The following is a 14,412-nucleotide window of genomic DNA, read 5'->3' as shown; positions in this document are numbered from 1 at the left end:
TGAACCCGAAGTTAGTCGGTAAAGTTGATTTTTCGTTCTTGGGATCACGTGCTTTAACGTTTAGGTTTTAAATATCCTTTTAGCTGACTTAACATTTGAAAGTAAATAAGTTCGAAGAGTTAAAAAATAGATAGCTAAGAGCTGAGTGTAAGATACTTATGATGGATTGCAAAACGGGATTTAAGAGACATGGCTCAAAGTATAATGATGACACTCAATTCGAGGAGCACATTTCGGTGTTAGATAATGCCATGAACGAACTCAAGAAATATCTCGACCAAATGCTAGAAATGAGACGTAAGATGCCATTGATTGTTGAAGTATTAATTTATAGATCACATTATCATTTATCCTTACCTTCAGTTCAATGTGCAGAATTGGAGTTGGACCTAGCCACAATGTACAAGCCGGATTTGAAGTGTAAAATAATGCAGTGTCAGCAAACTTGTAATGATTGTAAGGGGCTAATACTTCAAGAAAATCCAGAAGAAGAAAATGGCGTCAAATATGCCAAACAGAGTGATAACTTATGTATTCAAACTTAATACCTAGTCTGCCACTTATATGGATATAAAAACATAGGAGAAGTTTGATGAGTTTTTATTCATAGATTTTTACAATACATAACTACATTTCATTGAAAAAATGATGGATCACACAATTGTATAAAAATCATCGTATCTCTTTCAGCTACAAAACATTCAACTACAGAGTCATCCATTAAACTGTTTAATACTAATGTGTATCTGAGTTTTTGTAATTCAAATTGATTGAATAATCTACAATGTTTACATTAAAAATATCCTAAAAATAACAACACTTAAGGAATACACATTATTCCTACAAAACAAATGTATCCAATGAAGACTTACAGAATAAAAATAAATAATTATGCTAATGAATCACTATTTTCTAATGAAAAATGAAATGGAATATAGATGATATCAAAAGGCCTAGTCTTTTCTGGATCAACTGTACAAAGAATTAGGATGTAGTGGTATCATTTTTAGGTGGGTAGTTGCCCACCCACAGTTATTGATGCTTAGGCTAAGCATGGACTTGGCTTACATTACTTATACAAAGACTAGGATAGACGGTCCAAACCTCATACCACAATACCACTTTAAAATATCAATAGGTGCTTATAATGGTAAATAAAATTCATTAATGGTGAGCAAAGATATGGCTGCAAACATAAATCAGTTCCACACGATTAAAAAATATTTATAGCTTTTGCTGGATGGGTCAAGCTACTAACATTTCCATATGCTTCAAAACAATTTCTTGATTTCAATCATAGTTTTTAAATTTAAATCATATAGAGGTGAACAATCATAATTTTTGTATCTTTTACTTAATGATTTCTATCATCTCAGGTTAAGTGACCTATCAATGATTATTTAGCTATGATACACACCTGAAAGTGGGAGTCATCATTACTAAAAAGTTTAAACACAAATAGCAAGTGTAAAAGTAAAAATCTATTTGAATGTTTGTCTTAGTAACAAAAACAGCTTTCTCACACATGTATACCCAATACATTTCCAATAGAAAAGAATATATACAAGTCAACAGGAACTGATCATCACTACAAAATATAAGCACCCACATTAACAGCAACGGAATGCTTTCTAGCACTTTATGTTGAGAATACTTGTATCCTCTCATTTGCATAGAGAAAAAATGCTAGTCATAAAGTTATGAATGCATTGCCCAGTCTTTCTTTCAATTAGACTGTGATAATGAGCTACTTGACGATGAATCTTGTCGAACAGGCAGGTGATAGTGAAGATTTTTGGAAATTTCATTAATGGAAGCATCCTGAAACAAATTAAAATTGATTAAGCAAAATATTTTAATTAACTAATAATATTTTAAGTATTACATTACCTCAAATTTTGAGATAATTGCATAAAAAGCATGAAAATAAAATATCTTTTTTTCTCCTACAAGTTTTGCAGCAACAGCTACAATGGAATATTTATATTGAAACTAAAGGTAAGCAGACAAATGTATACATATTACCAACATAAAATATATATCATATGCCTTCATTTGACAGTTAAAATTTTGTGTTTGCTAAAGAAAGATATAAATGGCTTTTTCAATTAATATGAAGGGGATAAAATAAAAGGTTTAAAATAATTACCTGTATTTCCAAAAGAGGTGGTCTGGAGCGAATTCCAAAAGTGGTAGGTCTATCATCCGGATTTTTGGAAAGCATTAAACTCAAAAGCTGAAACTGACATTCACAGAAAAATTAATACAATAGTAATTTTTCACTTGCAAAGCAAACACAAATACTTATGACCAGATCTCCTATTTAAAAGATTATTTCTTCATTCAATATAATTTGGTATACAGTTGGAAATAACTAGGATGATAAAATATACAAATTTTGATTCTAAAATAAGGACATTTGAGGTTAAAATTTGATTTTCTGCCTTCAGTGTAACAATAGAAAAAGGAATGAATAGTCTAGTAATACCCCACTATTCATATTGTCGTTGAACATTCCCATTCCATTGCACATCACTAACAAAAAAAGTGGTGAGAATGAATAAAAGAGTTAATTAATAAAAATTGACAAAACCTTGCCAGACTACCCTATTCCCCATGCTAGATCAGATGCTCAATTGGGCCTAAATGAAAATTGCTGTAATGCAGAAGAAACATACACTCACAAAAGAGTAGTCAATATTCCTCGGCATCAACACATTACTGAGAACACCTAATGATCCAACAAAAGACAGCCGGGTGCCAACATTTTAGCATCCATACAGTGGCTGAAAATGGTTTAACTGGTAAAATGAAGATGAATACCTATGGCTATCTGAGAATAAGACATATCTAATCGGTAATATTGGGATTTGTCTGTCCTATGAAAAACATACATTGAAATATCTATAGAATTTAGCAAGTGATTTAACCAGTTTAGAGAGTCTCATTTGTTTGGTACATTTGTTTCATTTCTGGATCATTATAATATTCTTACCTCATGTACGAATGTTACAATTTTGAAGTCAAAGAATAGGTGTGAGTTCAAAAAGATCACAGAGGAGTAGAGGTTTTGTTTCAAATTTTCTTTAAAATTTTCATTTGCCTTTCTTAAATCCACCTTATTTATATCATATTATAACTGAATCTCCCTGATAAAATCAACTTCATTGCACCACTAAAAATAAGTGTAATATCACAAAAACTAAAAAAAAATTTTGTTGGATAAATTAAAATTTGGATATTTTACACTGTTCTATGAATTTCATCATTTGCTCAAATGAATGAAAAATTTCTTAAGTAAAGGCATACAATCCTTATAAAATCATTGGAATTTGAAAAAATTAATTTAAGAAATTGAAACATTGTTATAAATTTTCAAACACAATCATGTTAGAAAGAGAGGGTTATATACATATATATTGATTCACATGGAAATAGATTATAAGGAAATAGGATAGGAACACATATAAAAGATGAACACAGGAGCATTGGCCAGGCTAGTCAAAAGATCCGTGGCTCAAGTCCCGGTCGAGGAAATATTTTTGCATTAGTGATCTGCTTGATTCCTATTTTCCCACCTCTCCTGTGTTTGTCTTTTATGTGTGTTCCTATCCCTTTTCCTTATAATCTATTTCCAGGTGAATGAATATATGTTCGCCATACGGCGGGTTTTTGTGTTTGAATGTATAAATATATAAATACATAATTTTTTGATAAAATATAATACATATAATTTCCTTATAGTTATCTACATGGTTTTATTTAAGACATCACTTCCATTGCAGGAGCACTCCGTTGGATGCAAATAATACGAGGGTCATCCGGAAAGTAGTACCCGTTCGTGCCGCATGAAGTGCTGACGACGCGAGTAGCCGCTGGACGAGGTCAGATAGCTTCAGTGGCTTGTCTGCCTTCTCTGAGCCAAGTTGCGTGACGCTAGCATTGCCTGTGTTGTTTCTGTGATTGTTTACAATGTTTAAAAAAATTGAGAACGCCGCCAGTTGTGAAGTGAGGGCAGTGATTAAATTCCTCAATGCAAGAAACGTTCGCCCATGTGATATTCATCGCCAATTAAAGGAGGTGTATGGAGACAATGTAATGGACGAGTCGTCTGTTCGGCGGTGGTGTCGCAACTTCAACATGGGGAGGGGGAACACACACGACGATGAGCGTTCGGGGAGACCGTCTGTCATTACAGACCAACTGGTGAGCTCAGTTGACGAATTCGTGAGGAACGATCGGCGCGTCACAATTGATGACATCTGTGAGCATTTTCCCAATGTTTCTCGAACAATTGTTCATGAAATTGTTAAACACCATCTGCATTATGCAAAAATTTGTGCAAGATGGGTCCCTCGCGTATCTCAATGAGCTGGCGGCGAAGGACTATGCAGCAGGAATACAGAAACTTGTCACACGTTATGACAAATGCCTTAATTTGCTTGGAGATTATGTTGAGAAGTAGTTTAAAGTATCCTCTTTCAAATAAAATATTTTATGTTTGTTAATATTTACTTTTGTGTCTTTATTTCACGAACGGGTACTACTTTCCGGATGACCCTCGTATCTCTCACACTGATTATTTTTTCTAAACTTGTGGTACCCTTCTTCACAGGGAAATAGAAATAAAAATAAAATGAAACAAATTTTGTCCAGTTGTACATATTTCCTGTGAGTTTGGACCAGATTCCAAACATTTTAAAGAATTAAACATCTTTAAAAAATGACTGTGAGATGGAATCGGATGAAAAAACAAATTCTGGTCTACCTCTAATTCGATCAAACAAATTAGGGACGACAGTACTTCTTGAACCCCTTGACTAACATCCATTTAATGACATCATATGTACTAAAACAATCTTTGTAAAGATATTTACATGCCTTTTATTCTCCTTACCCATACTAAAATTTTATGAACACTCTGCAAAGATACAGAAAGACTGTTTTCAACCATTTTGCCATTGACCATCACAATCCAATCATTATCCTTATCAAGCAAAACTACTTTAATTAACTGAATTGATCCCCCATTCAATTTTATCAATTACATCAATCCAAAGGAAAATTGTATGATTGCAATTACTATAGTTTTATTTTGATTGTACCTAATTTACTGAAAAAAAATTCAAGGTTGGAAATACTAACTGCCACTCTTCACTACTCTTGTGCACATTATGAGGGTTATACTGTGGTTAATTCAAATTGTATTCTTGAGTACCTTTCTACAACTTGTCTTCACATATCTTAAAATTATCAAACCATAAGGAGTAATGCCATGCATTACTCTCTTATGCAATTAACCCCAAAATTAGTCCAATATAAATTAATTAATTAGTTCGAGGTTTCCAACAAATATCATGGTATATCACCAAAGAGTGTCACAGACTTACCTCAGAAGGATATTCCAAATGGAAATTAGGAGGAAATTTATTTTCCCTGAGACCCTTAAGAGTTTCCAATCTTTCCATCTGAGTGGCAAAAGGAACCAAAAGCTCAAAGAATATCAGACCTAAGGAGTAGATGTCCACCTTGTAGTTATATGGTTTTTCCATCAGCTGGAGAGAAAAAGAAACAAAAGATGCTTAAGAGACATGCGCTGTGCATGCAATAAAAATTACACAATATGAAACAAAAGATTCGGGTTTTGTTTTTACAAAGGAAGGACTAACTAACTGACACCTTACATTAGAAATGGCACATTTTTTATATGCACGAGGAGAGTCCAACCAAGAGTGATCATAAATTCTGCATTTACATGATAGATTTGAGCAAAATTTTAATCTGATCACTAGACTAGATTTATACGTAACATAATGTGGTACTAGTTTCATTGATTTGACTCCAGTAATGTATCAGTGGCAACTGTTGCAAGTTGAAACCTTTCCAATTCACCTAAGAAATTGATGAAGTAAAATGTGATGCTACATTGAAATTTTGCTTTTGTCTCTATAAATAACCTGCCAAGACATAGGTAATGCTACAGGAGGCTTATGGAGAGTCTGTTCTATGTATCCCTAAGGTGAGAACATATTTTTCAACATTTAAAGAGGGAAGATAATTTCACAAGAAGGTGGCCCCCGAGCATTGGTCACTGCTCTTGTTGAAGTAAACATCAGCACTAATGTTGTCACTGTGAGAGAAGATTGTAGAATTAAGATCAATATTAGAAATATTGTAAATGTCTTTAGGTGCCATCCACATGATGTAAAAAGAAAAATTACATGCAATAAATGTTTGTGCATGGTGGGTTCTGACTCACCCACTGTGAAATTGCAATTATTTCATGAAAATCGATGAGCAGTGTGTATCTCACACTCCTTATAGTCCCGACCTAGACCTAAATGACTTTTTTCTGTTCCCCAATTTGAAGAAACACATTCTTTGAATGCATTTTTCACTATCCAAAGCTAGTGCAGGCTAACTGAATGTTTCAACTTACAACAGCTGCCGCTGAGGTATTACTGTACTCATACCAATGACAATTGTACCATGTACACATTCCACATAAAGCTAACAACTTGACATTACTTAACCTTAATGAAATAAGGACAATTTGCACTTTTCCACAGTTTATTCCACAATAAACTGTGGAAAAGTGCAAATTGTCCTTATTTCATTATGATGAACTTCCACGACCTCAAGCCTGAATCTGTTGAACTTATTACTTAACCTTGTTGAACAACAAATCATATGGAATATATTTTATGATTACTCTTTATTAAACAGACATCTAACTTATAGAAATAATATGATTTACAAAGTGAGAGGAAAAACATCAGGATTTTTTTGTTTAGTTTCCACAATTACTACAAAAACAAAGAAGATATTTTCTATTGGAATTGGTAAAAAAATTGCAAATGAAATTAATTGATAGGATTTTCAAGCTTTCCTAGAATTGAGAGCTTTTTAATTTCTAGCTGATGTGTCAATTGTGAGGGAATAAGTTTTTTTTTATGATGCCAACAAGAATAACAATGTTGCCGGCAAATATTTCATCAATTACCTCCTACTTATTGGACACTATAAATATAACTGATGAATGCAAGTTATTGGTTACAAAAAACAAGCCTCACACAGTACATGAATGAAGGCAATATTTGCGAGCTTGGCAATTATGAGAAAATGATGCAAAAATTAGTAAAAATTGGAAAAAGTTATAAGTAAATATATACCTGCTCTGGGCTCATGTAGAGCTGAGTTCCTACTTGAGCTGTATGTCGTTGACTTCTTGTCGAATCCATTCCACTCTCATCACCTATTAATTTGCCCATATCAATTGCCTCTACCATTGCTGTGACAAGTCCAAAATCTCCAACTTTTATTTGACCTTCTTGAGAGAAAAATATATTTGATGGCTGGCCATGAAAAGAAATAAGCAATATATGAAACCACAAGGAATATATCACCTTGGAAGTTTTAAATAGAAATTTTTCGAAGTAATGTGCAACGGAAGCCATAATTAAATTTTTAGACATTATAATACAGACATATTATACCTATTATATATCGTGTCTTCAATTTAATATTGAGATGGTAACTAAAATGTGCAATATATACTGAAATGAGTAAACCAGAACAGGTTTTCTGATCACTATAATGCAAAAAAAAAAATGGAATGACTCTTTACATGTCAATGGATTCCAAATTTAATGCTCTCCAATATCCTGGCATCCTAATCAATCTTATTTATTTACCTTACCAGTATACAAACAATTGTTTTGATATTTACAGATTCCTATGCCCAAAAGAACACACTATCTACCATAAAATAACTCATATATTGTCATATTTTTGTAATTTTAGGCTAGTATAATGCTAGGTTTATGTTCAGTCTCAATATTGGGAGGGTACAGCACATCTGCAGTGCTATATGGTGGTATAGCAGGGTAGGATGCATATATTGCAGAACTAGAGAGGCCTATCTTTTAATCCACCCAAGGCAAAGCAGTGGTATAATAGAGTGAATTCAAGTGCCTGTGGAAAGGTTAAGGGGACACACTACCATACACACAGTTGGTGATAGACCTGATGGAAACATGATTGCACATAATCTTTTATGAATACTTTCCTCTTTAATCTTTCGTTCCTTTATCATCCTCTCCCACACTGTCATTTACCACCACAATGGATGAATTTAAAAAAATCAACTTCACGTATATTCCAACACAGGTTAAGGGGCCATGGAATTGGGTTTAGGAAGTAAATAACTCCATCAAAGACAGAAAGGAGAATGATTAAATTCTTACCTCAGAGACACTTTTTGTGAGAGCAATAGTATGAAGACACGACTAAACTGTAGTTTTATGATGACGATGTTCCCTCTTCGAGGTGGCTAGAGAGAATGGGGTGCATATGTGATGCTTGTTGACTCTACTATCACCATTTCCCTCTCTGACCCTTCCTAAAACTTTTGGTGCAACCAAGTGCAACTATCTATATAGCTTACACAAACTAGCTATTGGTACGCCTTGCAAATTTTTCAACAAAAGGCCACACTTCTCTCGTAGATTTTGTGAAATGTTTTCCAAAGGGGATGATGGTTTAATTGGACTTGAGGTACAAGAGTAGCTACAGTAAAATACAATGAGAATGAATTATGAGGAAGCTAACTTGAAAATTCACCTGCAAAGGGTATATTTCTGGATTTTTTTACAAATTGGGTATTAATATGAAAACTATTGACATGATGAGAATTTCCAGCATTTAAGTCACATGCAGACCATGTACTGACTCAATGTAACAGCTTACTGAAATTCAGGATATAAAATGCAAATAAGTACCAACTAATTTTAGCAGGAAAGGGTAATGACTGAGCACGAAAAAAAATTCATATTAATTGTCATGATTTTCAAGTTCTGACATTATCATTGCAATCCATAGTTCCAATGTACATTGGGCTTGAAATGGCAATTTATCAGAGAACACCCTATATACTGTGGTGCTACATTCTCGAGAATGATCAAATTTTGGAGAGGGTGAAAATTAAATATCAAGTCATAAAAAAAAGAGGCATCAGGCTTCAAATAAGCACATATAAATGCTATAGAACTTACTGAATAGATAACCTTTGCAAATAACAAAATTCTTTTCAACTCTAAGGAAAAGGGAGAATTAGGTCTATCAACAGGTAAAATAATAAAAGCACCTTACACAAAGTAGTGGGGGGGGGGGGGGGGGGAGAATAAATTGGGGATATTTCATCTAGTTCAGAACTCCATTCATTTTGTGATTATGAAACCTATTCTGACCAACATTTTTATTGCTAGTAATTGCTGCACAATAGGCCAAGTCAAGTGTTCCTAGACCCAAATGACTGAAAACTACAAAACCATCCACGGCAACACCATGATTAACCTACTCCTCTCCATAGTATCAGAGATGTATGAATGGACCCCAAAACATTTGAAATGTCAGCTGAAAAGATATATTTAATATAAAATAAAAAATATTAAACTTCAAACAAATCCTTTGCTCACCTTCAGGTCTCTATGGATGAGCCCACGAAGATGCACATATTCAACAGCCTGCACAATCTGGTCAAATATGAGGAGGCATTGCTTTTTGTCTGAGAGGTGAGAAGTGTCATCTCGGAGCCATTCCCTAAGACTTTCTTTGCGGCAAAGCTGCATCTGTATGTAGAGGTAAACCCTTGTTGAATTGGAGGCAAATAATCCTTCCTGCTCTTGATCAGACTCCTTTGGTACTAATTCTCCCAATATATTCTTTTTCTTCCTCCTCTTCCTGTTTATTGGATTATCTCCTGGGATAATACTATCAACTCCTCCATTAGAGAGATGATTGTCTTTTTCGACAACCACCACCTGCTTCAAATTAGGTTCAGGACTGTAGCTTGGTGGAAGAAGTTGTCCTTCATTAAGCCCTAATGCTTGTGACTTTGAATTTCCCACACTTGCCGACTGATTTTTTGTGCACGCATCTCCCTTGAGGCCATCAGCAAAAACGATGAAAGAATCACTATCTTCACAATTACTATCACAATCGCTTTCATCAGAATCATCGACCAAGCTGATCGATTTTGTGGCTGTATCAGAACTGGCACCATTGGAAAGATTGAGCCAAACAGAATTACCAGATGCCGTTTCTGGAATGCTCATTAGCGGCAATGCTATTGGGTGTTTTAATTTCCCCAAACCTTTGAATGGAACATTACTATTTTCACTCAAGTCAATGGATGTAGCATCTTTAGGAGTTAAGCTGAAGGGAGACTCAGACTGGGGATCACTGAAATGGTACAAAAAGCAGTACATATAAGGGAGAGAGTCATTGGAAATGTACAATGTCTAAAATGAATAATTGACTTTCAAATCATGGTGTAGCACAAAAATTAGTTTATCATCACACAGTGCAGAACTCTTACAAATGCAATTAACAAGATGCTAAAAATGCTAAGAATGAATGAGTTTAATTTTAAAATGGAACTTGTTAACATGTGACAGGATAAGAAAGTAACAGATGAAGCCAAAAAACTTTTCACGAGGTGCAAATAACAGGCTCAGAGTTTTACTAGCATGTTCAGTGGGACCACAAGTCTGGCAAATGCATTGGCAATAATATTTCACTTGAGTGCTGTCATGCATAGTTAAGCTCATTAGAGTCTGTCCCACATTAACATCAAACCAGATGTGTCTGTAAACTAATTATAATGTACCCAACACATTAGAATTTATTAGATTATAACATCAAAAACTTTGCCTTTAAACATACTTTTATGGTTTGGTTTTCTAATTTTACTTTGAATTAAGCCTTTACAATATGCGTACATTATTAAGGCCAATATTATGATTTAGAAATTATTCCATTACACCCTATCCAATAGATCTAGACGTGACGATACAAAAGTATTGTACTCGTACATGTTTCAGGCCAGATGAAGAAACATTTGAACATTGTAATGACCAAATGATAAAAATTTTCCACTAGATAATATTTATTTCAGGAATGGTTCCAATGTACTACATCATTCATGGGTACAAAATGAAGTCAAGTGCCATCGAACATAAATTTTTATCCAGTAGGATGTTGCAGGAAGTAGGAGTGGGAGGATATGGCATTAAAGCAGGGAGGGAGATTAGGGAGGGGTGTGCATAGGATGGCAAAATACAAAGTTTAAAATGGTTTACACTAAAGAGGAAGTCTCTGAATACCAATCCGATGATTAGATGGCCATCTCTCATGAGAATTGTGCACAGATGGGCACAAATTCCCCTGAGTGATATTCAGAGACTTCCACTTTTGTGTGAACTATTTTAAACCATAAATTTTGTCATTTTATGCCAAACCTTACCTTCTCTCCCTTCCATCCTTTCCTGCCAAATTCTCTCACTCCTCCTTCCAACCATATCCTGCTGAACAAAAATGTATATAAGATGGTACTTGACTTCATTTTATATCAAGGGATGATGCAGGACAACAAAACCAGTTGCGTGATAAATCTTATCCAGTGAAAAACTACTGATACATATGGCACTTTCTAAGCACACTCTTGCTGATTTTTCAATACAGAGTTAAAATTACTTAAGGATATGAAGAAAGATTGTTTGAATTTTTAAAACACTATATTTTCTTGCACACATTGGACTGCACTGAATCGAATTATGGTAATATCAATTGACATAAAGGCCATTACACTTCTTATTTTTTCTTACACCCTTTTGAGTTTTGCCAAGACTTTCCATTAGCTAATGGGTCCCATTGTAAGAATACATCATAATTGCTGTAAACAGAAATTAATACCTCTTCCAACTATTGGTTTGAAAATATCGCTTAGCATAAGGATAGAAAAAAATTTCCTTACCTATCCACCCATGTCTTATCTTGCTCCTCCTGCCATCCTGGGGGTGGGCACTCCAGCCATGCGTTGAAATACCTGACAATATTCTGATGATCAAGTTTAGCTAGGGCCTTCACCTCTCTCATAACTCTTTCTCTTGATGTCTGCCTATATATGTGAGCCAAATGAATGAAAGATCACACACACACAATCACAGTATTGAATTAGTCATTGCAACAACTTAAATAATTAACAAGCATTAATAAATCACAACACACCTGTTAGGTAACGGGATTCTCTTGATTGCATAATTACAATCATCTATTTTATTTCTAGCTTCAAAAACCACTCCAAATCCTCCTTTTCCCAATCTGTGCATTGGTTCAAAGTCTGTTAGATACCGTGAAGTGAAGTCTGGAACACAGGAGTACTCTTTATCTTCGAATGGTGCATTATCACTAGGAACCTTCTTTGAACGATAAAGCTCAATGCCTGAATCATTGTCTGCTCCTAAGCATAAAAGTTTCTCTGCTCCCCAAGTGGGATCTGGTTGCAGCTGATTAAAAGAAAATCAGTCAAAAAGATAGGAAAACATCCATGATTCTAATACAGTCATACCTTATTTAGCGCAAGAGATACATTCTAAAGACTTTCAGAATGTAAAATTGTGTAAAATGAGAGAATTTGGCAAAAATAAGATATGAATGCATTCCATACACAACAAATATAAATTAGCTAAATGGAAACTAAATAGGAAGAACATAACAACTATTCCATTTAAAACTTTGGAATTTATTAAGACTTCTTGCAGCTGCTTCTTTGTCAGCCCTAGCTGATTCACTAGTCCAAGTGACAATATTAATAAATGTAAGCACCTGCTTTGCCATTTAGAAGTCTGCAACTAACTGAAAATAGCATTGAATGTTTTGGAGCCTTCTTCAGAGACCCAAAACTTTGGCCCATGCATGAGGCAAGTCATTCAACCAAAGTAAATTAATCCACATAACAAGAGGTTTTTCTATTTTTTCTCAAAATATTCTAAATGAATGGTGCGTTTTAAATTATCATCACTTTAATTTTATTCTTGAAATTTTAACTTTTTTAAAAATCAATCCAGGTCACAGAAATTAATACTAAATATTCGGGGTAAAAATTTTTCACTTCATATCAACTATTGGATTTGGCATATCTGATGGAAATACACACAAGAGAAAAACAAATTACAACGAGTACCAACATTCACTTTACATGTTTGATGCATAAAAAGAGTGCCAAGCTCACTGTACTGTGATTACGTCACTATAGAATTTACAGAAAATTTTAAGGTTTAGCTGAAACACCATTTCGGGCTCTAATGAAATTGTAAGAAACAAGCCGTGACTGTAGAGCGGATCAGGGCAGGAGGTTGAGTGAAAAATCTACATGCAATTAGAAAACATCATTTGTAAGTCTTTAAAATCACTTGAAATGCTTTTTTTGCAGTTCATTTACAAAGAAATGCCACTGTACCTAAATGTAGAGCCCAGAAAACTATTTATTAGAGTCAAAATTCCATAATTAATAAATGTTTTACTTATCTAATAGTGAATTATTATTATTAAATGGGAGCTATATCTAGCAAAATATAAAAAGCAACTCTGCTCTAATTAATTTTCCCAAAGCTCTTCTTATGCCCTGCAGAGTAGAATTCTTAATGATGCCACAAGAATTTCCCCACAAAATTAACGATTTCCATGTAAGGTGGCATACAACTATCTCTGGTCAGTAATTTTTGAACTTCATGGTCCATGATAGAAGTCTATTTTGGCAAGGAGAGGAAACTCAACACAGTAACTTTAGAATATAATTAAGAACAGAAAATGAGAGTGCCTATCTGTTCTAACTTTACTATTTTAAAATGAAATAACAATGGAGAAGTAAAATCATGGTCAAAATAAAATTAACTCGCAAAGTATGTTGCCAAAATGAGTAACTACGCAACGGTGTTGCTAAGGGCAAACTTTCATTCGGTCCGCCTTAAAATATGTTTAGAATGCACAATTGATCGCATGTGTTTAGAATGCACAATTGATAGCAAATTATGGCTAAGTAATTGAGTTTAATGGACCATGAGAGCAATCTTCTTCATTGAACAAAATAAAAGGGTTTTTGATGCATATGAATATATTGTGATAAATGTTTTTACGTGGCAAGTTTGCAATTTAATGACAACCAACAGTTTTATCAGTGATCTCAACAATAATAAAATAAAATGAAAATAACTTTAATAATTATCAACACTTATTTTGAATAGTTGTAAATATTATACATACTCTGTAACCCATTTGCCGAGCCATTCTGAATCTCATTAATCTCATAAACCTCTGAGTGAGAAACAAATTTACAAATACTGCTGTTGCAATACTTATTGCCAACACCTCTTTCCTGTAAAAAGAAAAATAATATGATATAGTAACCAATATAATCATAATCATGCAGTACTATTTTTGGCTGAAATACCTTATTGGAACAGTAGAAACAAAAGATAAAGAGCCAGATGAAGAACTTTTAATCTTACAAAATAAATGTATTATTCACCCCAAAAATTACAATTTAAACGGAAGGTGACATAAATCAAGGAT

At 33.9% G+C, this 14,412-nt stretch overlaps 1 protein-coding gene across 2 annotated transcripts in view; it reads right to left on the bottom strand.

Annotated features, from left to right (window-relative positions):
• Nucleotides 1–584: 584 nt before the first annotated feature.
• The window catches only part of PEK (pancreatic eIF-2alpha kinase), a 32,391-nt gene continuing 18,563 nt past the window's right edge, over nucleotides 585–14,412 (bottom strand). For both annotated transcript variants that reach the window (XM_071592013.1, XM_071592014.1), the window contains 8 exons: nucleotides 14,104–14,215; nucleotides 12,070–12,347; nucleotides 11,816–11,959; nucleotides 9,477–10,242; nucleotides 7,173–7,355; nucleotides 5,391–5,555; nucleotides 2,150–2,242; nucleotides 585–1,821 (listed from right to left, as the gene is read on the bottom strand). In XM_071592013.1, coding sequence (XP_071448114.1) covers nucleotides 1,726–1,821; nucleotides 2,150–2,242; nucleotides 5,391–5,555; nucleotides 7,173–7,355; nucleotides 9,477–10,242; nucleotides 11,816–11,959; nucleotides 12,070–12,347; nucleotides 14,104–14,215 — 1,837 coding nt within the window. In that variant the 3' untranslated portion in view covers nucleotides 585–1,725. The remainder of the gene's footprint in view (nucleotides 1,822–2,149; nucleotides 2,243–5,390; nucleotides 5,556–7,172; nucleotides 7,356–9,476; nucleotides 10,243–11,815; nucleotides 11,960–12,069; nucleotides 12,348–14,103; nucleotides 14,216–14,412) is intronic.

This window comes from Hetaerina americana, unplaced genomic scaffold, assembly GCF_022747635.1.
Source record: "Hetaerina americana unplaced genomic scaffold, ioHetAmer1.1.p SCAF_5, whole genome shotgun sequence".
In the NCBI taxonomy this organism is placed as follows: domain Eukaryota; kingdom Metazoa; phylum Arthropoda; class Insecta; order Odonata; family Calopterygidae; genus Hetaerina; species Hetaerina americana.
Note: the sequence above shows the minus strand (reverse complement) of the source record. Positions and strands in the feature narration are given on the sequence as shown.